This window comes from Neodiprion lecontei, chromosome 7, assembly GCF_021901455.1.
Source record: "Neodiprion lecontei isolate iyNeoLeco1 chromosome 7, iyNeoLeco1.1, whole genome shotgun sequence".
In the NCBI taxonomy this organism is placed as follows: Eukaryota; Metazoa; Arthropoda; class Insecta; order Hymenoptera; family Diprionidae; genus Neodiprion; species Neodiprion lecontei.
Genome location: NC_060266.1, coordinates 16,623,828 through 16,651,466, shown reverse-complemented (window position 1 = coordinate 16,651,466; position 27,639 = coordinate 16,623,828). Strand labels below are relative to the sequence as shown.

The 27,639-nt window shown below is 46.5% G+C and overlaps 3 protein-coding genes across 3 annotated transcripts; all 3 read right to left on the bottom strand.

The window, feature by feature from the left end:
- Window positions 1-7,836: 7,836 nt before the first annotated feature.
- On the bottom strand, window positions 7,837-9,174 carry LOC124295578 (uncharacterized protein F54H12.2-like). Its single transcript, XM_046746008.1, has one exon. It carries the CDS (start codon window positions 9,172-9,174, stop codon window positions 7,837-7,839), a length of 1,338 nt encoding a protein of 445 aa, XP_046601964.1.
- Window positions 9,175-13,956: 4,782 nt separating this feature from the next.
- On the bottom strand, window positions 13,957-16,674 carry LOC124295577. The gene has a single exon (XM_046746007.1). It carries the CDS (start codon window positions 16,672-16,674, stop codon window positions 13,957-13,959), a length of 2,718 nt encoding a protein of 905 aa, XP_046601963.1.
- A 210-nt stretch (window positions 16,675-16,884) lies between these two features.
- On the bottom strand, window positions 16,885-18,285 carry LOC124295576. Its single transcript, XM_046746006.1, has 2 exons — window positions 18,258-18,285; window positions 16,885-18,158 (listed from the first exon to the last, which is right to left on the bottom strand). Exon 2 carries the CDS (start codon window positions 18,148-18,150, stop codon window positions 16,885-16,887), a length of 1,266 nt encoding a protein of 421 aa, XP_046601962.1. The 5' UTR covers window positions 18,151-18,158; window positions 18,258-18,285.
- Between the last annotated feature and the right edge of the window lie 9,354 nt (window positions 18,286-27,639).

Here is a 27,639-nt window from a genome sequence, read left to right as displayed (position 1 = left end):
AGCCGGCCTTTTACCACTATCTCCAATTTTTTTTATTTCAATAAAAATTTTTTTTTTTTTTTCAATTTCAATTTTGATTTCAATTTTTTTTTTTTCGTCATTATATTAGTTATAGTATATCAAAATCATCATTAGTTTCTAAATAAATTATACTTGGCAGTAGTATCTGATTTGATAACAGTTTTGTAGGTGGCTGTTATGTGGGTGGCTGTCACATTAATATACTTGGCGAAAGGTTTTTGCACCAGAGGTGCTTTTTGGGGATATCAGTACTTTTTGTGGGATTTCGCTTGAACATTTAAAAATTTTGCTCGCTCGCTGCGCTCGCTCGATAGATTTTTGGGATACAGAATTAATATTTGAGACGAAAATAATCGGTGGAAAAGCCAAGTTAGAGCTTTCTCATAATTACATGTATCAGTTCCAAGGTCTTCTACACATTACGAATAGGAAGTGGTGCTATTTTATAGTTTGGACGCCAAAGGGATTGATTTTTGATAAAATAAAACGTGACGATAAATTCTGGACCGAAAAAATGGAGAATAAATGAGCAGATTTCTTTTACTTTTGTTTGTAACCCGAGATCGTAGATTCTAGACGCGCCCGACAACGCTCAATCCGCGAACCCCCTCAAATCATCGAAGCCCAGATAAGGCCGCGCGTAAGAAACAGTAAATTCACGACCGACAGACGACAAAACACTGTAATCTAAATATATGAACATATGTACATAAATATAATAGCTTTGTATATAGCTTACGTGCAATATTTCTGTGATTTATGTTTAGTTAGTTATATGTATTACTGTGCTAAAAATTTGCTAGTCATATCGTTATAATTATATATCTGATTATTCATTCCAGGAATACTTTCTGCAGTCGGACCAGACTGCGTGTATACCTATATATTATGTAAATATTCTATAGCCTATTTTTTCATTACTATCTGTGACCTGCACTCGTGACGTACTACTTTCCATAGTTTGCGCTTTCTATAGAATTTATTTAGCCATATAATGTATACAATGCTCGATGCTTTGTTATATCAATTTTCTTTATCAAGATTACTGTCATGTTTCACTTATACTGTTTCAATTTAATTTCTATGAGATCCTTCTCATACAGATTTCGTGATTATGTTTATTAATTTTAAACGAGTTCAATTTTACTTTTACCATTTTATATTATTTTTTATCATTTTGTATTTGTTTGGTGCAAACACGATCATGGTTGGGAGGTAGGGACGGGTTAGGCGGGTCTCTGTTTGATAGCGACCTCCACGTGGTGAGACCTGGGAGATTGATGATATTTTCGTTGTTATATCATGAATTTGCTCACAGCTATTCGTTGCATTTTCAATTTAAAATGACCTGTGACGACGTCTGGCCGTTATTCGTAAATAGTTACGTATTATTTTCGAGACTGTATTAGGAACAGCTCTCAGCCGATCAAGCTATGCTTTGAGCTGCCTCAAGACAGTCTTGCAAATCGAACCTGACTGTGAATACCGGCTGTTAGACTATTACCAGTCACGCGATCGCATTGCGTAGAAATACGGACGCCGGTGAATATAATTTTCGTTGAAATATGAAGAATGTATATCTATATCAACATACGTATAAGGAATTCTACGTCACGTCCATCAAAAAATGACCTCGTATTTTTTCAATCTATTGATCCTTTTTTTGACATGAAATAAAGGTAAAAAGAATCGACACGCATTTTGGTGTTCGTCCGAATTATGTTTGTTTTCGAAAGTTACAAGACAATCATTCAATTTTGATGCAAAAGGAGCTCGCATATATCCGGTTCTATTCGACGTAAAGACATCATTTACAGTGCATTCGGAAGGTGAACGAATAAGCTTTCATAAAAAAAATGCAATGTTGAACATTACTGAAAATCCCAATTTTTATAAACAATTCAAATGTTTGACGATTTTTACCTCATTAATGACAAGTTTTCGAATTATAAAAAAAATAGTTTCGGGTTCCTTATTAATTTCTGTATTACTAGTAAATTTTTCAAGTGGAATCTGAAAGGAGTCTACTTTTTTTTCTATTATTCATCAGGTGCTGCGTCGTGCCGAGCGCGATACACTGGGCTGTTTAAAAGTATTTGAAACCGAATGCCCGTGAGGGGTGGAAGAGGCTAGCGCGTCACCCGCCCCACTCCGGCGACAGCTCGGTTGCTCCGTCTCACTTGTTTCTTTACCCTCTCTCTCGCCACGGTTAACGCGGGAAGCGGAGTAGCCCGCGCTTTCTAGCTAGGCAACGCCCTTAATCATTTTAAGGCTATGTTTTCTAAAGGATGTCAGTGTTTTTCTTGCAACTCGTTGACAAGTTCATTCTCTAATGTGTATCAAGTATTAATAAGCTAATTGTCATTCAATAAAAATTATTTTAAGTTAATTTCTTGATTATCAATAATTGAAATGCCGAAATTTTTTAATCGTTGCTGTAATCCAATGAATCGTGATAAACATAATAAGACAAAATCTCTACGAAGTCTGCCTGAGTATTTGGCTATTCATTTCCATCTATCAACTGATGACCGTGTATGCAGTTCATGTCATAAGGAATTACTAAAGCAAATTTACAAAATTTCAATCGAAAAAAAAAATAGAAAGAAAAGTCGGCACAAAATATAAATAGGGGGGTTTAATACTGTCTTAGTTGAAGTTTTTTTTGAGACAAAAAAATTGAGAATCAAACGTTTCGGACTTCGAAAAAAAACGTTTTTTTTTTAAATATTGAAATATTTCATAGATCCTGACATATGCAAAATTTTTTGTATTTTTTTCTGAAAACTGCATTTAAAAATAAAATTTTTTAAAAAGAAAAGGTCCCAAACGTTCAATTTTTGAAAAAGTTCTAGCATTTTTAAAAAAAAGAGCGGTTTTTTCCAAAAATTCGTATTTTTTTTTGGGTTGGGTAAAAAAATCTGAAAAAATTCAGAAAAATGTCTTTGGTAGGGTAGAAAATGATAAAAAATTTTCAGCGAAATCGAAGGGGGTCGGGCCGAAACCTCGGTGATTTGGCATGCAATGCCCCTTATGCAAACCCAAGTGCGAGGCGCCAAGGGATCGGGCTCTATGGCTGCAGAAGAGGTTGCGCCTTATGAGTGCATTCTGGGAACAGACTCACCCCCTTACGGGTGGTGTGGAGGGTAAAAACAACGAATGGCTTGCGTGATGGAGGGACGGCGATTTTTGGAAGTGGAAAGAAAAGGAGGCTTGGGACACTTCTTTTGGGACCACGACCGAGAGAAGACGTTCTAGATCATTACACCGATATTTGAATATTGTATCATTGACCTGCATATGCAATAAAACTGTATTTAACCGTGTCACTGCGGCAGTCAGTGAGTTAAATTTCGTGTAATCTGACATACGTATATATATATTGTGACGGGACGCCTGGCTGGCGTACCGACACCTAGGGTTCGGCGCGTGCCCCCTAATATTTTGCTTGGTAAACCCAAGCCAAATCTAACTGTCCACTCGATAACCCCGCCACACACCGGGAACCCAATCAAATCACACGATTTACCGTACCCCTTCTTCAGGGAACGCGACCAATCTCTATCCCCGAAAACGGCGTAACTAGACAATAAGAGTATATAAGACGAGCGCAAACGGGAATCTAGTAATCTATTACCTATTGAGCAGGCGCCAGGATAGATTATTGAAGACTTCCACGAGAAGACCCATACTTCCCACATCCACGAGGAGCCGGACACCAAGGACCCATGATCAGGAGACGTGGAGTACCCGTGCAAGGAATCCTCAACACCACTTCCCATCAAAGGAGGGCATTCAGCGTACTAATAAATCCTATTTGTTTTCAATAAAATAAACTCCTTAGGTACCAGGGAGCCGTGTCTGAGTGAAGAACAGCATTGCGTCTGACCTCATAGCTCAGATACGGTGATCGTCTCACAATCCCCCGACCCGTAGGTAGGACACCTGAACCCGTAGAGAGTCACGGTCATAGCGATTGAAAGTCTTAATACAGGTGAAGGTACATTTGCGTAGAATCCCCTTGCCTTTAACTACCACGCTAGTAATATCCAGTCTTGCCATACGCAAACTGAATCACTATAAAAGTCCTTCTGACTACTGTGCTATCACTCACGTAATATTCTATTTCAGTACTATCTAAACGAATAATTATAATATCAAAATCAACTGTCAGCGACGATTCCTCATTATCAAATACCGTCCCTCTGACGACCAGACTATCACATAAATAATATTGAGTCTACCCATAGGTAAACCGAACTACCATCCAAGTCCTTCCGACTACCATACTAGCACACGAATAATATTCTGTCTTAGTTCCCACCAAACGAATCATTATCCTTCACCAAAACCGACTAGTCAACGATCCAGAATAATCAAATACCGTCCCTCTGACCAACATGCTATCACAAAATTAATAGTCAGTCTTGCCGCAGGCAAACTTCATTAATATCAGAGCAAATAAGGAAGAACTATCCCTTCCCAAACTATCAAAAATCTCTTAGAGATTACCAGAAGAATAAGTTCACAACCTTTCATCATGTCTCTTATCCCACCTCACGGGAACAAAACATTGACGTATAATTGCTATATTTCCTTTCCCGAAATAAATAATTTCGCATCACGAGTCAACCTCTCAGAGCGATCTATCTGTGCGTGCTTCACACTCACAGATCAAGTTTGACCCTCAACCGTTTAGACGGCCTATGATGATGGGTCTATTCCACTCGTGCCTGTGCACATGAGGGTGAGAAAACAAATTCTGAGGCTATCTCGAAAAACCAAGTTGGAGTGGTCAAACTATTCGGGCTGTTCCCGGAGTTAATCATACAATTAACAAGTCATCCTTCTCCACCTTCCTTCCGTGTCCAGAGACCGAATCCTGCAGCTCTATCCCAGAGACAGGAAACTCTCAAAACAAATATATCATTTGAGTATGCGCTAAATATCACATATAGCGTGTGAAGTTTTGGCGAAACAAAGCCCGCGAATAAACTGTACGTCTCATTGGCGAAAGCGTGCAAACTCGAAACGTTTCAATATATATATATAAGTAGTATAGGGGCACTTTGGGGCGTCACAACAAACCCCCCTCGCACCCCTCTCCGGCGCCAGCCCCTCGCCTAGGAGTGACTTTGGGACGCCTTCCCCTTCCCCCGCCGCCCCTCGCCTAGGAGTGACTTTGGGACGCCTTCTCCTTCCCCCGCCGCCCCTCGCCACGGAGCGAATTTTGGGACGCCATCCCCTTCCCCCGCCACCCCTCGCCACGGAGCGAATTTGGGACGCCTTCCCCTTCCCCCGCCGCCCCTCGCCACGGAGCGAATTTTGGGACGCCATCCCCTTCCCCCGCCGCCCCTCGCCGCCGAGCGAATTTTGGGACGCCATCCCCTTCCCCCGCCGCCCCTCGCCACGGAGCGAATTTTGGGGCCCCTTCCCCTTCCCCCGCAGCCCCTCGTCTAGGAGGTATTTTATTCTAGAAGCTTCTCCGGACGACCACCCCTTTCCCGCAACCCCTTACCAAGGAGCGGTTTTTCCGCCTCGAAGTTCCGCGGCTCGTCAGCCCTTCGCCCGCGACCCCCTCGCCACGTGGTGAATATCGTGTGACGACCCCTTACCCCGGGTACCGTTGACCGCGAATCAGATTCCGGACTCTACGGGATGGTCTCTGGGCCTGTGCACCCTGACCACGGGACGATCTCCTTCCCCTGGTGCCCCTGGCCGTGCGGTCGATTCTGGGGCCACCTACCCATCTGGCCCCGCTACCTCCGTTCACGAAGCGAACTCTGCGACTTGGACGTTTGGGGTTACAGGTCCTCCACCCCGGCTCTCGTTCTTTCTCCATCCCTGCTCTCTGTGTCGGGTGCTCGTGTCACTGACCTTACCCAGCCGTCAGTGTTTATCCTAAGGTTTACGTGCGCTTGGAAAATATAGACCTGGTCACTCTCTCTCTCTTTCTTAATGCAAGACTATAGGCATACTTAGATGTACGAGGATCAGGGTGGGTGGGTGAGGAAACAGAACTCAATGGTGGATTGCATAGAAAAATCAAATCTCATCCTCGCAGGTTTATTCGGTTAACGCAGGTGCAAATACATACATGGTTATTACAGATAACGACTAAGAGATAATTACAATGTTCTTATAATTACACAAGATATGTTATCAAGGTTTTTTATTTACCAGCCTTATAATCAGCAACATTACAATTCTTAGAGGTACAACATTGAAGACAACTTATAGGATAAATGTGATTTGAATTGATGGTGTTAGTTTTGCGTTTTGTGACATGGGCTATTCGGTTGTGGAATAATTCTGCGATACGATCGTTTCTTTCGAGGTCAGGAGTAAATATATTGAGAAAATCCCGCAGAGAAAAACCAGCAGCCATAAAGTGCATAAACATAATACAAAATTGTCCACATACATCAGAAGTGAGGCTTTGAAGCTGTCTGTCGTTCCAGTCGTATCGTCTGCAATTTCTTCGTAAAGTCCGCTTATGGTGAGGGACGAATGGTGGTAATCCGAAGCTGTCGAAGTATGTACCGTGTCCGGAGGAACTGACGAAAAATGCCACCCAGTGGCTACCGGGGCGTGTGTGATCATCCGTGTTTGACACAAAGGCTGTCGGGCGTGTCCAGATGAGGGGTATCTGATCCGCTGCAAAAACCCCGGTCTTCCCGTTCGGAATCGCCGGCATCGCGCTCCATATCTGTAGACTGTCCATTTTGTACCTCTTCTTCTTCTCCTTCTTCTTCTTCTTCACCCTCGTTATCGGAGATAATCATACCATTCGTAGAAGGTTGTGAGGAGGTATGTGAGTCAATCGCAGTAGTAAGTATTTGGTAGGGAACGGTAACTTCGCCGTCTGACGTAGGCGCAGACGGATCAGGAGAGATTTTCAGTGAAGCGACTGACTCTGGTATTACTGCTTGTAGCGTGAAATTTCTTTTTGGTACCTGCAGTGGCTGATTACTAGTCGAACTCTCCTCTCCGGTGATTTTGGGCTTACTGGCTGACAATGCTTCTGTATAATCGTATTTAATTAGAATATCGTTGTTGTTGATCCATTTCTTCAGTTTGAGTGCGTTGTTCATCGCACATTTGAAAAATTCCTCCTTCTTAACACCGTGGAAGAAGCACCATACCGAAGACCGTTCCAGTTTGTCGAACGCCGGGCAATCGATGTCCTCCAAGTTGAATATTTGACGCGCGGTACTACTTTCAATATATTTACATTTATCGTGTCCACGGGCAAAGATTCGATGAGCGTTACGTGCGATTTCTCGGAGGTTAACGTCTAATTGAACCAGCGAGATATCACCTTCAAACCACTCGATGCCATGATGGTAGCAGGTTACGTAATTGTTCACGCCACGTTCTTTGAGCGGCAGATCCGTGAAGGGATATGGCGGTTGTATTAACCAATGCGCCGAGTAGCGGTGATCGATGGTGACGACTGCCACCTCTTTCGGTATAAATTTACCATAGATATTTCGAAATCCTTGAATATCTATCACGTAATCCATACTTGAACTTGAAAGAATGTAGTCGAATGAATAGAGAGCTGGAAGAGCGAACCTGCAGTGACGTAGTTTGAATGCTGACTGGCTCGGCACCGTAGTTACGGGTGTTTATATACAGCGTTGTGTTACAATCCCCGTCTCAATTTTTGTTTATCGGGTGTCTCCAGCCGGTCTGTTGCTCCCCTTGAAGACGTTGGCGTGGTGTAGTCACAGTGTTCTCTCTAACGGAAATCACCACCTGGTATATCATAGAAGCGGCCGTGATAGGAGGGGCGTGATCTCCCTCTTTTTCTTAGCCCGAAAAATCTGTAATGACCTGACGTGCAGCATCAACTTCAATAAGATTATCAAATTCAGCGTACACTAGGCAATTCACAGTTTCTTTGAGAGCATCGTCGAACCGCACTTCGACCCTGAGAGTTCCATGTTTGATGAGCGACCAGTGCGATGTACAGTTGGCTGAGAGATCGGGGGTTAGGTCAAAAGCCAATAGACAATTTCCTTTAGCGAACTGCTGCCGGCCGATACCGTTTCCTTCGTTCAGAAAATGAATCCCCGTACCGGAGAAGAGGGTGTGATAAGCGTCCACGTAGAGTTCGTCTTTGCCAAAACTCATCTGTAGCGGCTTCGATGGGACTTGCACCCCGTCGACGTACAACGACAGGAAATTCAAAGAGTAGTTTTGAAAATTAAACGGATTGCGCTGTCTGTCGCCGTTGAAGGCTTTATTGCTGACAAAACCGATTATCACTCGTTTCGGTAGTTGTCCGAGTATGACATTGTCCAGTGTTTCTGCCTGTACTCCTGCGTGTATGGTGAAAGACTTCACCTCGACTCTGGTTACGGGATATTTTGCCGTACCTTTGGCTAGCGTCCGTGCGTGCGCCAGCAAGATTCCAGGGCTGATCTTCATTCGGCGAACGAGCAGTGAAGTTTCCAGTATGTGCAGCTTGTGGCGATTTTCGGCTTCCATGATGCAAAAACTGTCTCTTGATCTCACAAGTCGAAGACGCAGTTCCACACCGTTGATTAAAAATTTGTCTTGATTAAATACGTCACAGTGCAGATGTCCAATCAGATCAACGGTACGTGCATTGCTCATGATCCTTTTGCGTTCGATGAAACCTCGGTCAGCACCGACGGCGTCGGCGTCGTATACATCCGATACTCCATCCTCGCTGTCGTACCATAGAGCCGAAGAAAGATGGGATTTCTTGGCAGGGGGTGCGTAATTCAGTAGAGTCTCTATATATGCTCGATAGGCGTAAGAGTTGTTGGCTGATGAGACTAGTTTTTGATTGAAGAATATATCGACTTGATTGAACATCGAGTGAAGCAGATTGTTTACCGGAGTGGCATGCGGAGTAGCCGCGTTGCCTTCGCCTGCCGGTGGGGTAGGAGCAGACGGTTGTAGCTTCACTCGTACGCTAAGCATAGTGTGTGCCAAATCGATGTACTCATCACCGTTTCCAGGTACAACAAATTCAATCGGGGAATCGTCGGTTAGAGATGATACGGGCTTGTAGTGTACCCATTGACCAGCCTCAATAGACGTCTGCGTTGGTGGTAGAGAAAACAAATCCAGTTCCGACTTCATACACTCACCCGAGTGCGCGTGCAGGAAGGCCATTGTTGATGTTTAGATTGAAGACGAGCGGCGCGTGGGCTTACCGGGGTCCGAATATGTCTGTAAGGTCCCGTTTTTTACAACACTTTTTCCGCTTAGTTTTCTTGACGGTTCCGGCACGCTTGGGTATCTTGGCCGATGTTTTCTTTTTCGACCTTCGTCTAATTTTTCTCGTAGTACCAGCTGCTCGGTGCGCGCCGACAAGTCTGTTGACGCGGGCAATGTTTGACTGACGCGCTAATCCGCCGGCTCGGCTTTTATAACCGCTGCCCTTCATGAGTTTATCAATTTTTTCTTCAGCAGCTCTTTTCAATTTGTGTCCTGATTCTATGAAACGACTCTTGACTGCCTGTTTGAACGGAGTGTCGTTTCTTACATCTGTCATGACGTTCATCCCTGCACGCAGTGCTTCTCTTCCGACCGCGCGAGCACCACTGGACAGCAGAGGTAGTATTCGACGAAACAGGCCTCCCAAGAAGCTGCCGATTCCGTGTCCGCGTTGATGCGGTGCTCCTCGGTAAACCGTCTCAATGCCTCCACCGCCGAGCTGATTTTCGTAATGTTGTATATAATGAGCCATGTCGTACCTGGTATGTTTTCCCTCTCTCTTGTGCTGAGCGACTCCTGTGATTCCAGTCAATTACTGAACGCGTCTAAAATGCAGCGTTACCGTCAGTGTCCCGCTCGTGAATGGTGCTGGCCTACCGAATTGATCTCTTATATCGATCTCGATGGTTTGAAAGTTCGTGAGCATCAGTGGTACGTAGTACAGTGGCGATAGTGTTTTCATCTCTGATTCGCCTTGTAAGATATTGTCTTTGCCGCATGTTTGAATGACTCGTAACAGCGGGGCGTAAACATCTCCAACGATACGTGGCTCCACCAGATCGCAATAAATAAACATCTGGCAGCCGGGGATCCTTGATGATTTGTTGGTTTCGGATAGCTTGCAATCTGATACCTCAACTGCACCTTCCCCAGGACTATTGTAATGCGTGACACAGGGTATCGTTTCATTTTTCACTGGCGCATACCCCCGAGGGTGTTCAAACGTGAGTGGATAATGAATTTCGGCCAGCCCGACTTCCCAGTCTCCCGTTAGTTGAATCTGACGCGGTAACTGGGTAATGTAACAGCACGTCCGATTCTCCGGAAAAAACTGCATCGAGCTGTTGCTCGGTAAAGTTAGGTAAAACTGATCCCGGGACATTTTCTTTGATGCACGAAACGAACGGTGAACACTCAACGACTGCGAGACATGCTGCAATAACACGCTATTTTATCATCCCCGTGTTTCCCCCTCCACGCGCTGAAGTTCAGGGTCGTAGAACAAGCCGTCGATTACTTCGCCGTTGAGATCTTCCAAGACGTAGACTATCGGTGAACGTGCAAGCACTCGTCGGATCTTGAATAATTCTTCGCTCCAGTTTGCCGCGTAGCCTTTTTCAAATGTTCCCTTGGTTTTACTAATTCGTACAAAATCATTCTTATGGAATCTCGGTTTGCCATTTGGACGCGGAGGATAACGCTTTTCCATGTGGGCACGTGCTGTAGCAGCATTGCGAAGCGTCACTTCCGACGGCGCCATGCCGATGCTCGAGTGAACTGTATTGTTGTAGGCTTGCACGATTTGTGGCAAAACATCGACGTAGCGTTGCGTCTTTTTATGCGTGAAGTAACGCCACAGGCGTTCTTTGAGTGTACGATTGAATCGCTCCACGATAGCTGCTTTCACATCGGGATTACGAGTAACACGATATCGTATTTCATTGTCGCGAAGTATCTTCTGAAAAGCACTCCCGACAAATTCTTTACCTTTGTCCGTTTGCAGTAGGTCGGGTCTGCGCGGCGTAGTGTGTAACACTTGCTCGAAACCTTCAGCAACGGTTGCGGCTGTCTTTCGTTTCAGCGGGACCACCCATGCGTACTTGCTCAATACATCGATGACCACCAGGAGATAGCGAAAACCGTTGTTGCGGCTCTTCATGGAACTCAGGTCAGCCAGGTCAGCTTCCCATACGTCGTCTATGTTGGAAACGTTGTACCTTGCTCTCGGAAATTTCCTGTGCACGGGCTTGTGTAAGGTGTAGGCATCCTGAGCTGCCAGCCATTTTCTCACCGAATCGCGAGAGTTGTTTTCGCGTGCAACATCTTCCAGAATTCGTGCTCCCGCGTAACCGGCAGTATGCGAGGGATTGTAATACGTTTCTTCAAGAAGAGTCGTCATTTTTCTTCAGCCGAAGTGTTTTCCAACCGGATTTTGCTCCGGTGGCGCGTTTGCGTAGAGCGTATCCTGCGTCGTGAGAACGGCTGGTTACGGGTGTAACGTTTGCGGAACTTCGTCGCTTCGTCGGGGAACTACTGGCGTGTGTCGATAGTTGTTGCGATGTTACCGTCGGTAGACCCGGAGTGTCGAATGTGCGTATGTCTTTCCAAAGCGTATCGTTCCCCACGTATTCTCGCGGTACGTTGATCGTCTGAAGAAACCGTGCAAACTGACCAGCCCCTGTAGGAGTAAAAGTCTTCCTAGATCGCATGGCGTGATTGACCAGGTCGACGATGTTTGCGCCGGGAACTGTAACGCCGTCTAACGAGACGGTTCCTGCGGCATCCCAAGAAAATCGTTCCGGTACGCTGCCGAGTTCGCGCATCAGCATTTCGGCCTTTGCACGATACTTCTTTGGTACCGCTGACGCGACTTTCTTTGCGCGCGCTTGAACGTTGCCAGGACTCGCAGCTACGGTGGGAGATATCATTGATTCTTCGGCTGTGTTTCCGTCTTCTTCTTCCTCCTCCTCCTCTTCCTCCTTCTCCTTTTCCTCGAGAACGTCTAATTTCATGGGTTTGCGTGCGTCGTTTGCAAAAAACAAATATCGTTGAAGTACCTGCTGATAGAGTTTCCATTTTTCTGCGTCGTCTTTCGACGGTTTGTTCAAGATGTCCTTCATCTCGTTGTCGAGTCTTGAAACGGGATCGGTGTGTGTGGTAGTTGTATTTCCAGGTGAAAGCGTAGTGGCTATACCCTCGCTGACGCGTTGTTGAAATCTCTCCATACTCTCCATAGGAATTAAAACCATCTTCTTTGTACGTTCCATTTTGCTACTTGGAGAAGAGGCTGGAGGCTAAAGTCCCGAGTAACGGAGCGAGCAAGAGGGTGAGAAATCCGTTCCCACGTTGAACAAGAAAACGTTTTTTGGACTTCCAGGTACCCCGGTTGCTGGCCAACCGCCGTAATGTCTGTTTATGACGTGCCAGACGATTTTTCTGAATTCTGGACAGTGCTACGTTACCCTCCAAGGTGTTCAATGCACACTCACAAATGGTCTTTACCAGCGAATTGTCGGCCGTGCGTAGCAATGCCGATCTCTGCGATGGGTTCAATTTCTGCAGAGCGTGCAGCGCTACTGCGTTTGCTTTGGTGAAATCGGCACGAGCTCTGCGACCGGACGCGGTACGGCGTATTCGAGGCATCACAGCTGAACGACTGGAACCCGGTGCGCATTGGTGACCTTTATATCCTTTCGCGGAACGTAGACATAGTGATTATCGTCCGAAGGGAAGATGTTTGATCGGAAACGGCAATTCTCCGGAGTGGATTGCTTCAGGTCGAAAAGCAGATATCCGTGTGGCGCTGCGGTAGCGTCGTGATAGGCCTCTTGAAGAAACCTCGGATCTTCGGGATACACCTGTCTGGCAAGATGTTGAATTTGGGCACGATCCCGTGGATTTTTGAAGAAGACTATGTAGTTTGCGTTGAGGGAAATATCTCGTTGACCGTTGCCCTTGTGAAAGAGATTTTGTGTTATGTAGAAAACGCTGAGGTTCTTATGATGACAGACCTTGGTAAAAAGATCAACGACGACATTGTTTGAAGCCTCTCGCATCAGATCGTCGATTACCAAAAGTTTCGGTTTTTTGTCACCCTCGTAATCGGCGTGTTGCGGTAACCCCTCGCGGTACTCTATACTCTTGTCCCCGTCGTACAACGGCTGCCATTCGTCAAAGTACCATATCACACGACTAAATCTTGTGTCGCACATTGACGTTCCATGACGCAGAAAGTTCTTGACGAAATTTGATTTACCGCACCCTGATGGCCCGGCTACAATGGCCGAAAACGGATGTTTCCAACGTGTGTCCGTCATCGAACAAGAAGAAGAAGAAGAAGAAGAATCCATGGATAATGCGGGATCTATAAAAAATTGAAACAATTGAAAACACGTTCTTTTACTACGCTAGCTTGCTCGCGGCGGCGGCGGCGGCGGCGGCGGCGGCACTCCCTTCGTGCGCTGACCATGAGCTTATTCAAGCGCACGCGGAAGCGTAACCGCGCAGGTACGAGCTCATCGGCGCGGTCGCGGTCGAGCTGATTGTGCGTGAGGCGCGTACGCCATGAGCTTATTCGTACGCGTGCGCGCAGTGATATCAGCTTGAAAACAGCGCGCCCCGCCGCGGTTTACGAGATGAATTTTTACGAGCAATGCGAGATTTTTTCACAATTTTTCATGCGTAGGGTTTAAGCGTGGTACTAACCTTTATACAGTTTGGCGGGACACATACAAGAGAGTATCTGATGGGTTGGCCTGGCGTCTCGCCGGTTGGAATAACAGGCGGTTGGGGTAAGAATCCCTTCGGTGTCCTCTGTCTGTCCGTCTATTTGTTTGTCTGTCTATCTATCTGTCGCTCAAACGCGCGCGTGGCTTGCCGTCCGGGTGTCTGTACTACCGCAGGGTGAGAAGACGGAAGCTGTGGTGTGCAATTGCTCGGAGTCTGGGATCTTCGTCATCATCCAGTGCGATAACCGTAGGGCAGCGTATCGAAACTCGTGATGCAACAACGCCTTTTCACGTACACCGGTTTACACGTTTTGTGCTCGGAGCGCGTCACGACTGCGTGCAGTTCCGTTCGGCGAATGGCGCGATACTCCAAGGGAATGGGTGCAGCGGCTTCTACCACCATCCGCTTGATGGCCTCGAAGTTGATTTTCGAGCTCGTTGCGTGATTCAGTGATATGCCTTTCACCTTGCAAATTTCCACCTCTTCACCATTCGGACGTTTAATGATAAAAGCATAGAATTTTGGCCCTCCCGAGACGAAAGCGCGTATAAAACTCCCACGGCCGTAAGACGCCAACTCGTCCGTCAGGTCGCCAAGAAAGTTACCCGTGGGAGGTTCATACTCGTTTGGCCTTCGGAGGTTTCGGGTACAAATTACTGAATCGGTGTCGTAATAGAGCACGCGCCGATCAAGCTTCTCAAGGAACGAGAAGAGCTTCAGCCGAGCCTGGGCAGTGGTGTACGAGGCAATCACGACGTTTGCCAGCGCTGACGGTTCAACGCTGTGTTGCGCGTGCGACCAACGCACGTACAACACTTCGTCGTTCACGGGCAGCAAACCGGACACCTCGACTTCAGGGTTGGTCAAAAGCTCGAGCAGCTGCTGACGCGTCTTTATGACCTCTGTTTTTACCAGATTCTCGCGTTGCCCGAACTTGCCCCAAAACGAATTTAAGCATAATTTGGAAACTGATCGCATGCCGGGATTCTTAGCAATACGGTCGCGATCTAGCCGTATACCCTCGACCCGCTCATACTCATCAAGGTAGCGCATTCGAGCCGACTCGTCCTCGCATTCAGCAGGCCAGCCGCTTGCCTCTTGCTTAATCTTGAGGAAGGTGTCGATATAGCCGGCGAAATGCCCACCTTGACGAGTAGTCGGGTCAAACGATGTCACCGTATACGACCAGATCTCGCTTATGCTCCTGATCTTGTATCCCATTTCCACGGCTTTTTTTAATTCGATCGACACCCACGTGCCCTCGAATTCTCGCGCAGCCTCGTCATCATGTCTACACTCGTCCTGGTTCAAACTCTGACAACATGAGCGGCACAAGGCAAACATGAGTTTGTCATGCATGCGCACCGGCAAAACAGGGTGATAAAGATTGCGAGGCGGTAAAACTCGGCACTTGATGAGCCCCTCAACTCGCGTGATGTCGCAACCGCTCGACCCTGTCAAGAGCTTACACTCCTCTCCAACGTAGACCGTCGGGTGGCCAACAGGGAACCTTCCATTCTTACAGATGAACGGATACAACGAGCAAACATCGACGTATCGTATTTCCTCGTACGCGTTGCCCGTTGCATCTGTTTTCACCTCGTAGTATCGGGAAGCGTTCCCCGTTCGACCGCCGTAGAACGCATCACGCGGATTGAGTGCTTCGCTCGTGGCAGTGCCAGCGATCAGCGGGTGTGTTGCCACGTACTCCCTCATCTCCTCGTTCTCCCTCAAGCTCCGATCAAACTCGCATTCCCACTGTTCCGTCACGCGGTAACCCAATTCGCGCATACGGTTGATCTTTGCACGAGTTTCCTCGTAACGCCTATCCAACGTCTCGCCGTTGACGCTACGCCTATCGCGGTTGATTCGTAAACATTTACGACAGCCGTGCCAGAAACAACCGTGAAACTCGTAGACGTGTCGCGTACCGTCGCCCGCGACATGGTATCCGTCCACCTTGCGACCCGTCTCCGGAATCCGAAACTCACGTCCGTTTCCGGCATGCCTGATGTCAATACCCAGCTCGCGCTCTTTCACGACCAACCACTCCAGAGCCTTACGAGACTGGGCATCGGCAAGACGATAGCCGCCCGGTGGCAGGATACCTATTCGCTCCGGTTGTAAAAAATTTTTACGGAACAGCACCGAACAAGCCGAGGCAATTGTCGTGCTCTCGGTAAAGGGACACACTCTGCCGCACTCCAGAAATATGTCCCTGAATGCTACGCACGCACGTCGCAGAATATCCACGTCCGACCGACAGTACGACAACAATTCCGCGTCAAAGTCGAACAGATGGTCGTTCGCTACAGCCTCGTTGTACCATGAGTAAAACTCTGCTCGCGCATCGCTACTCATGGTATCCGGAGAGTAAAACTTCGCTGCGGGGAGCGGTCCCACGTAACCCACGTTTTCAGGGGTATTGAAAAGGTGGGGAAATACACCTTTCACGGAAGTAGTCGGTAGTCCAAAAGCCTTCGGTAGCGCCGATAATGCCATAGGCATATATGCTAAGGAATCCAGAAATCGGGTGTGACCCGTTTCGAGCATGATGATCTTACTGCCGCTTAGGATGACCTGCGGCGGGTTTCCATCCCGCTCAACCATATGCCGCAGTATGAATTGCGCGTCAAAGCCTTTTGCATTGTGCGCAATGCATACGATGCGGGCAAAGTCCTGAACGGGCCGAGTAGCAAAGTCTACCAACTCCTTCACCGGTTCCCTCCTGAAAACGAACTCACGCACGAGCCCGCAAGCGGAACAGCCGTTCGATATATCGGGATCGTGGATACATTGCGTACACACTTGTTGCGCTACGCACAAGTTCGGCACATGTATGTTTGTCGTCGCGTCACCGTCTACCGTCTCGCATTGCTGCGTTTCGAAATCATAAAAAATGAAGATGTAACGTTTCGGTCTTGTCGCGTCTTTCAGCGGCGTCATGAAGCAGTAGTGATTGTACGGTCTGTTGCAGCGGCAAGTGACGCAAAAACGAGTTTCACAAATGTGTGCCCTCCGCGAAAGATTTACGAATCGCTCGCAATTCCGGCATATACGCAGCGTTGCACAAACGGAACGACGCGGACTGAAGGAGCCGATCCTGCGGTGGTACTCCAGACAACCGTTACCGCGGAACACGCGTCTACAATCGGGTCACTCGATTTCGCGAGACTGGCTGTTGCACGGTGGCGATGCGAGGCACTGTGGGCACTTTACGGAACATCGGTGTTCGTACCCGTTGTTAAATTTCCTATTGCAGGGTTGACAGAAAAAGGCCCCTGCTGCCGCCGCGGTTAAATTTACAATTGGGCAATAATGCTGTTCTTCGGGATAATACAGCAGATTCAATCGGTGCCTGACATCGCCTGTTCCGTTTGCTCTCACCACGGCAGTACCGTCGTAAAATGCCGCTTCGCCGGTACCTAGCCTCCCCAACTCGTACACTGTGATGAGGAATCCCTCGCGTGCCAGATAGTTCTGGAACTGTGCGATTTCATGCACTGTGCACCCCGTTGGCGGAATCTCGACACCGGCGTTCACAACAAGATTACGCGCTTCTGCACGCTGGAAACTGGACCTAGCGAATCTCACCATCTCGTAATGCTCGTGCAGAGCGCCACTGCGGTTCGGGCCTCTCTCGGCGTGAGCCTTGGCTACAACGAGGGCACGAGGTAAACACAACCCGTCACTGTTGACAATCTGCACGACAGATTTTTTGAGTACCCCCGCGTGCGTGATCGGCTTCGGCTTTCCGCGACCCTCCGGTACTCCAACACTGTGTACCGTCACGGTGAAGACGCTGTCGACGCCAAACTCTGATGCGCTCTGGGCTACGCTGAAAACTAACTTCCAGAGGTCACTGTACCGCGAATCCCTCACCGGCCGGAACGATAACCACGCAGGACCATGATTAAAACTCTCCGCGCTAAACGTGAAACCTATGTAGTCGCTACTCCGACACGTTGCTACGGCATAAGCATGCAGGTCTCTGAACGCGTCCTCCAGCCACTCCACTAGATTAACACCCGATTCAGGGGCCGCGATCTTCATTCGCAACTCACGCCCTGTGACCGCGAATTTACGAATGAATTTCGTTGATTCACCGATAACCGTGAAACGGTTACCCAGTGAATCAGCCCCGTCATCGGGTGCCTGACTTGACTCCTTCTCGCTCGCGGCTTCACTCTCCAGCCCCGATTCTCTCCCCATGTTTCCAGAGTATGCACCCTCTGTCTCGTCGTCGTCAGCATCGTCGTCGAATTCAATCGCCACGTCGGAAGCTGTCTGTGTCTCGTCATCGTCTGACTCTAATGTCACGTCAGAATCGTAATTCGGAGCCCTCCGGGCCCTACCCCCGCCGATCTGTATGCCCGAGGTACTGGCGCCCTCGTTCACGCGAAACGGACCAACAGTTTGCATAAGACCCCCTGTTGTACATATAAAACAAAAATAAGACTAAACCCCCATGGTAAAGCGTCGTCAATCCGCAAGTATAGTTGAATTTCGCGGTTTTACTAGAAACGCACACCCTAGAGTACCCGCGTGATTAGGTCCCCTAAAAAATATCCTCGTCCATCGCCGGCGGAGTATAACTCATCTGAGTGAATATTCCACTCTCGGGTGTCTGCGGCCACGAGAATATTATCGCCTCATCCATTGGGGATATGGAATAATTGTCTCCTTCTTCTTCTGCTACCACCGGCTCATGAGCATCGACCGGATCTAATTACCCGCCCCCACCAGAGAAGAAATTGCTCGTGAGTTCATATCAAAATACCTAGTCTGCATTTTTTGTTTTCAAACTTTTCCTATATACCTTGAATTTCCAACACTCCTGACGGACCTGGACGTGACAAGACTAAGGTCGACGCCTGTGATGAATCGATTTCTGCAACGGACACAATAACCTTCAGTACACGCGTGAAAGAAGAATTCTAGAACTCTTGGAACACCGCCCACGCACAACGTATTTACGCACGGGTACTCCATGATATACGGCATATCGTACAGACAAATCATCTGGACTTACCATCACGAGCTCCGACAGAAATCGGCTCCTCGGCGGTCCTATCGTTCACCATCGTCTCATTCACCCCTGTCTCTCCCGCAATCGCCAACTCCTCGCAGGCAACACAGCCCTCGAGAAGAGCTGCCTCGTTCTCGCTGGTATCCATCATGAATTCTAACACAAGGAAATTTTGATATACCACTCGCGCACAACGTATTTATACGCGACAACTCCCTGCTACGTCACAGCGTACGGACAATCATCCGGACTTACCGTCACGAGCGGTAGAAACCGGCTCCTCGGTGGGCCTCCCCAGCGCTACTCCTTGCGACGCAATCGTCTCATCGGCGACGTCGACGACGATATCGCAAAGAGCCGCCTCATTCTCCGCGGAGTCCTCCAGCATCGCGCGGAATTCTAACGGTTGGAAAACTTGATCTAAATTTTTCCATATTACATATTTTCTTTTATCTTTTTACCCCACTCTGAAGATCCGGTAATTCAAACTCCACACAAACGTACACTGCGCACAACACAAATAACAACTTACCGTTTCGCTCGTTGTACTCAGCCATCAGCGCCCGAACAACGGCGAAGCGGGTGGCACCCCGCTGACGAATTACACTCGCGGCTACACTGAGGCACTCGTAACCCCGCATCGCACCGGTGCTGTGGAGGTGCGCCAGGGCCCGTGCCCCGCAGACCGCCAGAAGCTCTCGCAAATGCCGAAGCAATTCCGCATGTGACATGCGGAACAACAGCTCCCGACGGAAAACAGGGCACACCCGCACAAGACTCGCGTTAGCCCTCCTAGCCTGGCTAGCTGCCTTCACCACCGCGTAACGGAGATCGTTAATTGATTGCATTATTTTAAAAATATGGCAATAATTGAAACAGAATCGTTGTTTTCGCCAACACTGCGATTTTCTAACTGAGAAGATCTCCGGGCCCACAACCATTTATAAGTTCAACAGGTTGGGTTTTGTTTAGGCCAAATGCTATTACAATACGTTACCACGCCGCTTCTTGAGCTAAGTATACGAAATTTTACTATGGTCCGCTAGCGTAAACCTTCCGCGGCGGTTCGCGGTGAGACACCCGCAGCCAGGGTGAAAATAAACCAAAGCCATCCGGACCCAACGCGGAGGCTGCCTGCTACATATGGCAAAACAAATCTATTGACAGCGATAATCATGGTTTTCTCATAATTAAACAAAGTTGTACAGCTGACGTCATTTATCCTGTTGAAAAACTTGCATGCCCTAAAGTCTACTTTGATTAACGGGAGAACGGGTATTCGTCGAGACATATGAAATTTAAAGATAAAATAGAAAACGATCCGATGGATTCACTCGCAATTCCTACCTCAAATCGTGGAGCTGATTCGACGGTTGGTAACGGTTAGAAACAAGTGTATTTGAGAATAATGTTAATACTCTTCTCATGCGACGTCTATGTATACCGCCATCGATAAACTGCAACTGTTTGTACCACCCTCAGAATAGGAAACGAGTTATAAACCTAATGCATACTGGACCTATGGAGATTGTAGACTCATCTTGAGGCATCAAAATGATACAGCCGATGAGACCCCCTTTTGTATTCCTTCGTCCACTGAGGCATAACAATCAACATACCGTAAGAGTGTACGTTGGAAAAGCAGGGACCAGCCTACCGTCCGACGCAAGGCCCAAACATTGCAAGTATAACACGGACCATGCTGTATACACCCACAGCTCTTCCCATCATCTTTCTTCTGTTACAATGATTACGTATACGTCTCTCGATAGACTGCAACTGTTTGCACCAGCCTCAGAAACGGAAACGAGATGTAAACCTAATGCAGACCTACGGAGATTGTAGACTCATCTTGCGACAACGAAATGATACACCCGGTGAGGCCCTTTGTATTTCCTCGTCGACCACTAAGCCATAACAAACAACATACCCTAAGGCTGTACGTCGGAAAAGCGCGGGCCAGCCTACGAACCGTCACAAGTCCCAAACATTACGTGTATAACATGAACCATGCTGTCTACTCCCGTAACCCTTCCCATTATTTTCTTCTCTTGCAATGTCTACGTATACATACCTCGATAGACTGCAACTGTTTGCACCGACCATAGCTCCGAATTCGAGCTCTAAACCTAATGCAAGTTTGATACAGGCCTATCGAGATCGTTGGGTTTTCTGGCGACATATTTACATTTGTCTTACTCCCATCGTGGAAACGAAATATAATCAACGGCGTAAGCTTGATATAGTCTGGTAAGGAACGCCTGAATCATACGAGGCATTAGAATTTCGTTAATTCTTTTTAGTCACGCTGCAAACGCCATTTTGTAGAGTGGGGGTTACACCCTCTATATTCAAGTGAGATACAAAAGAGCGTCAGTCTTGCGACAACTACGGAAGAATCCTCACGTGAACTATGGCTACATCCAAATCTTCTGCACCAATGGGCAACGTGAATAAAATGTATAAAACATTTACGAAGGCTTTGAAAAAGACTGAGAAAAATCTGCTGTTGTCGACAACGTATAGTCTAAATAATTCTTTTACGAAGAAAATAGTCATCGGTCTCGGTCTACGGCTCGACGATCAGTTTGAACCGGTCATCAAACTCGTCAACAACTCCTCCGGAGGCGTGCGTCTGACACCAGCGGCCTGGTCGCGACTCGCAGATGAGTTGGACAATATCTCCGAATACCTTGACATAGAAGGATACACCGATGCCCAATGGTATTTTAATCGGATTGAGCTTGGTGGCTGCAACGTCGAATTGTCAACAGCACACGGTGAGCGAGCCGTCAGATTTGAAATACCTACGGAATCCGAAGTCACCGAATCAGAAGATAAGAAATCAGACTGCGCAGACACGGCCACCCAGGATGAGAACTTTCAGTCACCCGCCAAACGCCAGAAAGTGTATCAACCCACCATTGTAATGCAGAAATCCACATTCAACGGACTTAAAGCTATATTTGTGTGTGTCGACGAACGGCTACGAAGGCTTCAGCGTTTAGCCCATTCGGTAAACGAGTGCAAGAAATCATACGTCGCATACATAGCCGAGAAAGTGAATCTGACGCAGCTCAAGGAACCGAGTCTTCATCGCATCAGGCAAATAGCGGAGAAGGAATACGGTGCTGTCCTAGAACACATCGCGTCGTCAGCGAATCCTGCCTTTGCCGAGAATTACCTCAGTATTGTTCTCCTTGAAATTACCCGCCTGTTTCCATCATACCTCGCTGCTGAAATCAAGCAGGCCATCGAAACTGAGGACAAAGCCTTAGCCAGCCTCTGAACAAACTATTTCGACACTACCATCATCAAGCATCGGGATAACCTCCTGTCCGCTATTTCGCAATGAAGACCAAGGGCACCGTACAACTCGAAATTAATCAAGAGGAAATATCAGACGTATGTGTTACCCTGAGAATTTTTTCGTGTGAAGAGACTCGGATCAACACGGCTACACCCCGCCAAGCGAACGCAGATGCTGTAGATGAACCATTGTACGTGCCCGAAGAACAGCCTTATCCATGGGTGGTACTGTCTATACTCGTGATTGCTATAATTATTATAAGTATAGTGGTGATGTGGGGCGCTGTAACTATAACAAATAAAAACATCCTGCTCCAACAACAAGCAAACAAATAGTAATAACCATGTATGTATTTGCACCTGCGTTAACCGAATAAACCTGCGAGGATGAGATTTGATTTTTCTATGCAATCCACCATTGAGTTCTGTTTCCTCACCCACCCACCCTGATCCTCGTAAATCTAAGTATGCCTATAGTCTTGCATTAAGAAAGAGAGAGAGTGACCAGGTCTATATTTTCCAAGCGCACGTAAACCTTAGGATAAACACTGACGGCTGGGTAAGGTCAGTGACACGAGCACCCGACACAGAGAGAGCAGGGATGGAGAAAGAAGGAGAGCCGGGGTGGAGGACCTGTAACCCCAAACGTCCAAGTCGCAGAGTTCGCTTCGTGAACGGAGGTAGCGGGGCCAGATGGGTAGGTGGCCCCAGAATCGGCCGCACGGCCAGGGGCACCAGGGTAAGGGGATCGTCCCATGGTCAGGGTGCACAGGCCCAGAGGCCATCCCGTAGAGTCCGGAATCTGATTCGCGGTCAACGGTACCCGGGGTAAGGGGTCGTCACACGATATTCACCACGCGGCGAGGGGGTCACGGGCGAAGGGCTGACGAGCCGCGGAACTTCGAGGCGGAAAAACCGCTCCTTGGTAAGGGGTTGCGGGAAAGGGGTGGTCGTCCGGAGAAGCTTCTAGAATAAAATACCTCCTTGACGAGGGGCTGCGGGGGAAGGGGAAGGGGCCCCAAAATTCGCTCCGTGGCGAGGGGCGGCGGGGGAAGGGGATGGCGTCCCAAAGTCACTCCTAGGCGAGGGGCGGCGGGGGAAGGGGATGGCGTCCCAAAATTCGCTCGGTGGCGAGGGGCGGCGGGGGAAAGGGATGGCGTCCCAAAATTCGCTCGGTGGCGAGGGGCGGCGGGGGAAGGGGATGGCGTCCCAAAATTCGCTCCGTGGCGAGGGGCGGCGGGGGAAGGGGAAGGCGTCCCAAATTCGCTCCGTGGCGAGGGGCGGCGGGGGAAGGGGATGGCGTCCCAAAATTCGCTCCGTGGCGAGGGGCGGCGGGGGAAGGGGAAGGCGTCCCAAAGTCACTCCTAGGCGAGGGGCGGCGGGGGAAGGGGAAGGCGTCCCAAAGTCACTCCTAGGCGAGGGGCGGCGGGGGAAGGGGAAGGCGCCCCAAAGTCACTCCTAGGCGAGGGGCTGGCGCCGGAGAGGGGTGCGAGGGGGGTTTGTTGTGACGCCCCAAAGTGCCCCTATACTACTTATATATATATATATATATATATATGTCAGATGGTTGCTGCCAGGTCCTTTTCGGTTACGTAGTGGTTTCTTCGAGAACATTTGGTTTCTTTCAGGTCCGACCTGGAAGATGTATTCTGCTTATGGTCCGACCTCGAAATAACCAACACGTATGTTTTGGTATATCTCAGGTCTCGTATATAGTATAAAATCGTATAAAATGGTATAAACTCGATAAATTGTACAATTCCAGGATCAGTCCTTGAAACAGATGTTCCATCGACTGATATACTGTTTTATGCAGTTTTATACAGGTTTATACACTTTTATACACTTGACCTGAAAATGGTCATTTAAAGGAATGAACACGTATTTTACAAAATAAAACAGCTGCATTTAATCCGACATCTGATTATACACCGCCTTTTCCATGGAAATTTGACTATTTTACCCAAATATCGTTCCAAAGTGATTTCGGTCTTGCGAAGCGAACTGTCAAGTACAACACGAAATTTTTTATTGAGAATCTCACGAAGTCTGTGAGCGCTAACAGTAGTAAATAATTCAACTTAGGACGCAACAAAAATTTCCAAATTCGAGTAAAATACTAACAATAATTAAGTGGTCTGTGTTACATTGTTACGTTCCGAGAGGAACGTTTCGAGTCGATTCTGATTCGCTGCGTGATTTAAATTATTCTCCTGACTTACGTAGTTGGTATATGTGAATCTCGGGAATCCGCTGATCAGCTCCTCAGATCTTCTCGTTCAACTCGCCCACAATTCTGAGAGTTTTTTAGGTGAGGCTCATGCCAACCATCACTACGCGTGATTGAAATAATTATTTATAACAACACTTGGATTAACTACACATTTATTAACAATCTCCTTCTAGTTCTCAATGGTAGGTTTACAATTGTGTGAGAATAAGGGTTTCTTTCTCTGTGAGCTACCCATTATTTCTCTTCCCACGTTTCCGGTGTCTTGTTACGTGCCAGCCGGTATCCACGGCGGCGCCCTCTCTGCGCCCTACCTGACCAGCGTGCAGTTACCATAAGAGAGCCTTACGTGCTCTGACCGATAGTCGTAGATTAATACTAACACACATAGTCACCATCATACGTCCAAATTCTTATATCGATAGTTCTCATACGCTAGATTAACCGTTATTTTATCAGTCATATTCATAACATACATGGTATATATTTTTTCCCATTTAACCGTTATACCTTTCAACATTAGCTTTCACATAAAACCTTTGATTTACGATCTCAACCGTAATAACCCAAAGTAATAAACACCTGCAGTAATTAAGATAATCGAGTAGACTAAACACCGGAAACATGGGAAGAGAAATCACGGATAGTTCACAGATAAAGAAACCCTTATTCTTAGAATTCAGGATAGCGCTTTCATTTTAATAATGATAAGACCAATTAACGCTCCGCCGCTTGCTTCTCTAAACCAACTATCTCGCGCTAATCCACCACCGAGATCTCATGCACGAATCAGAAATCTTACCCTCAATTATTTCATCATCCTTAACCAATCATCCGAGACCCGCGAGAAACCGCGACTCCTTTTGAACTCCTCCTACTTTTCCTCTAATTCAACCTCTCCAGAAAATAGAATAGATCAGAAGAACTTCAGACATCATAGAGAACAGATCAGATCTCTACCGAAATCCTAGAATAAAATCATCATAAGTCATTCAGAACCTTCGAGACTTGTTAACAGTTTGTCACTGCGATAGTGATTAACACCGATCTGTACCACGATTGTAAACCTACCATCGAGAACTAGAAAGAGACTGTTAATAAATGTGTAATTAACCCAAGTGTTGTCATAAATAATTATTTCAATCACGCATAGTGATAGTTGGCACGAGTCTTACCTAACAAACTCTTAGAATTGTAGGCGAGTTGAACGAGAAGATCTGAGGAGCTGATCAGCGGATTCCCGAGATTTACATACACCAACTACGTAAGTCAGGAGAACAATTAAATCACGCGGCGAATCAGAATCGACTCGAAACGTTCCTCTCGGAACGTAACAGCTCTACAATATGAATAAAATGGTGCCAGCGTGTGCGAGAGCCAACTAGAAATAATTAAATAATCATCAAACAATCAACGCTACTGAAACCTTCGAAAACTCGAAAAATTTTTTTCAACATTGGGAATACACATCGACGATATAACTGATAAATGATTGTGACCAAATCATCATCGAACTAAACTTCTTCAAACTGTTATCAACATACACTGTTGATTAAACATCTACAACAACTGTCATCAACAACATATTACCAGACGATATCGAAGAATTGTGCATCGCAGAACGTAGCACCGGAGAACTTCGCAACATTGAACGTGGCACCGTAGATCTTTTCATCGCAGACCTTCGCATCACAGACCTTCGCATCGTAGAAGCTTGCATCGCAGAACATCAATTTGAACGGAAACTTCGCCTTCCCGCCCAACCCCTGAGAATCGTCATTCATTGCTTATAGTCTCCGTAACGTAAGTCAAAATACAATTTTCAAAATGCCTGATAACGATAATACTCAAGTTCCCATGGAAACTAGCACCCAACAGAATACAAGTACCACAAATCCCAATACATCGCTTAGAGTAGACGGATCATCATATATCCATAAATTCGATTACAAAGATGTTTTCAAAATAATACCAGAATTCGATAATACATCTGCTGGTTGTTCGATTAAAACATTCATAGATGAATTTGAAAGTGTTAAACAATTCATACCACAATGCGGAGAAGAATTTCTAGTTAAAATGTTACGTTCAAAATGTAGGGGAGAACCACTTAAACGTGTAACAAACGCAAAAATACGAACAATCGATGAACTTGCGAAATTTTTAAGAACTCACTTTAAACCAGACAAAGACCTAGACACTTGGATAAAAGAACTTAACGACTTTGAACAAAGACAAGACGAACAAATTATTGACTTCAACTACAGAATAGGCACTCATTTACAGATGACATTAGCAGAAATTGATTTAGCAGAAACAACTGATGCTCAATCACTAAAATCATGGGCAATTAAAGTTGCAGTAAAATCATTTATAGCCGGACTACTTCCTAGATACTCCCTTTTCCTGTCGAAATCTACGTATAATACATTGCAAGAAGTAGTGACCGAAGCTATGGAATTAGAAAAGCGTCAAAAGAATATCAAGAACGCCGAAAATATGTATAAACCAACAATTAAAGCATCCGAAGAAAAAGCTTGTTATACTGGTCAAACAGATAGTTCAAATGCAATAAACCGGAATAAAATTTCAAATTCTCGAATCAATGGCAATCGACAAAATAATTCAAGTCAAGCAAATATATCAAACTCAAATCAGCAGATAGATAAATACTGTCGATACTGCAAACGAAATAACCACGTAATAGACGAATGCCGTTACTTAAAAAATAAAAACAATGGAGCAACAATTCAAAATTCGAACCCGAATGCTAACCTACAATGCAATTATTGTAAGAAAATAGGTCACATTATTCGAGATTGTAGAAAACGCGCTTATAATAGTAGCAGGCGTGAAGGAAGCAAAACAGAGACAAACAACGTCACTAATACACAAGCGGGAAACGCTCGAGCCTCCCCTCGAACAGACGCGACGACGGGAAACTCCGAGACCCAGCGTCAAGTAGCAGAGTAATAAAGTCCAATACAGAAAATAAAAATGCACCAGAAATCCGTAGTGCTGAATTTAATATCGGTTCAATATCCCCAAATCATAGATCACCATCAATAATTATAGAATCAAAAGATCTCAAACACAAAAATGGAAAATTTTTAGTAGATACAGGATCTCAATTAAATTTGATAAAAATAAGTGAACTGAAAAATCCAGAATCGATCGATGCCTCGATTACTTACGAACTTAATGGAGTCTCAAAAGTTGACAAACCAATGACATTAAGAAAAATTAAAATCAGGATTAATAATACTCTCGGAGAATTCAATGTAGTGTCCACAAGATTTTCCATTAAATTATACAGGTATTATAGGATCAGAATTTATGCATG

Coding starts and splice junctions, on each gene's coding strand:
- LOC124295578 (XM_046746008.1), bottom strand. CDS start 9,174: ATGGCCTTCCTGCACGCGCACTCGGGTGAGTGTATGAAGTCGGAACTG.
- LOC124295577 (XM_046746007.1), bottom strand. CDS start 16,674: ATGACGCCGCTGAAAGACGCGACAAGACCGAAACGTTACATCTTCATT.
- LOC124295576 (XM_046746006.1), bottom strand. CDS start 18,150: ATGCAAACTGTTGGTCCGTTTCGCGTGAACGAGGGCGCCAGTACCTCG.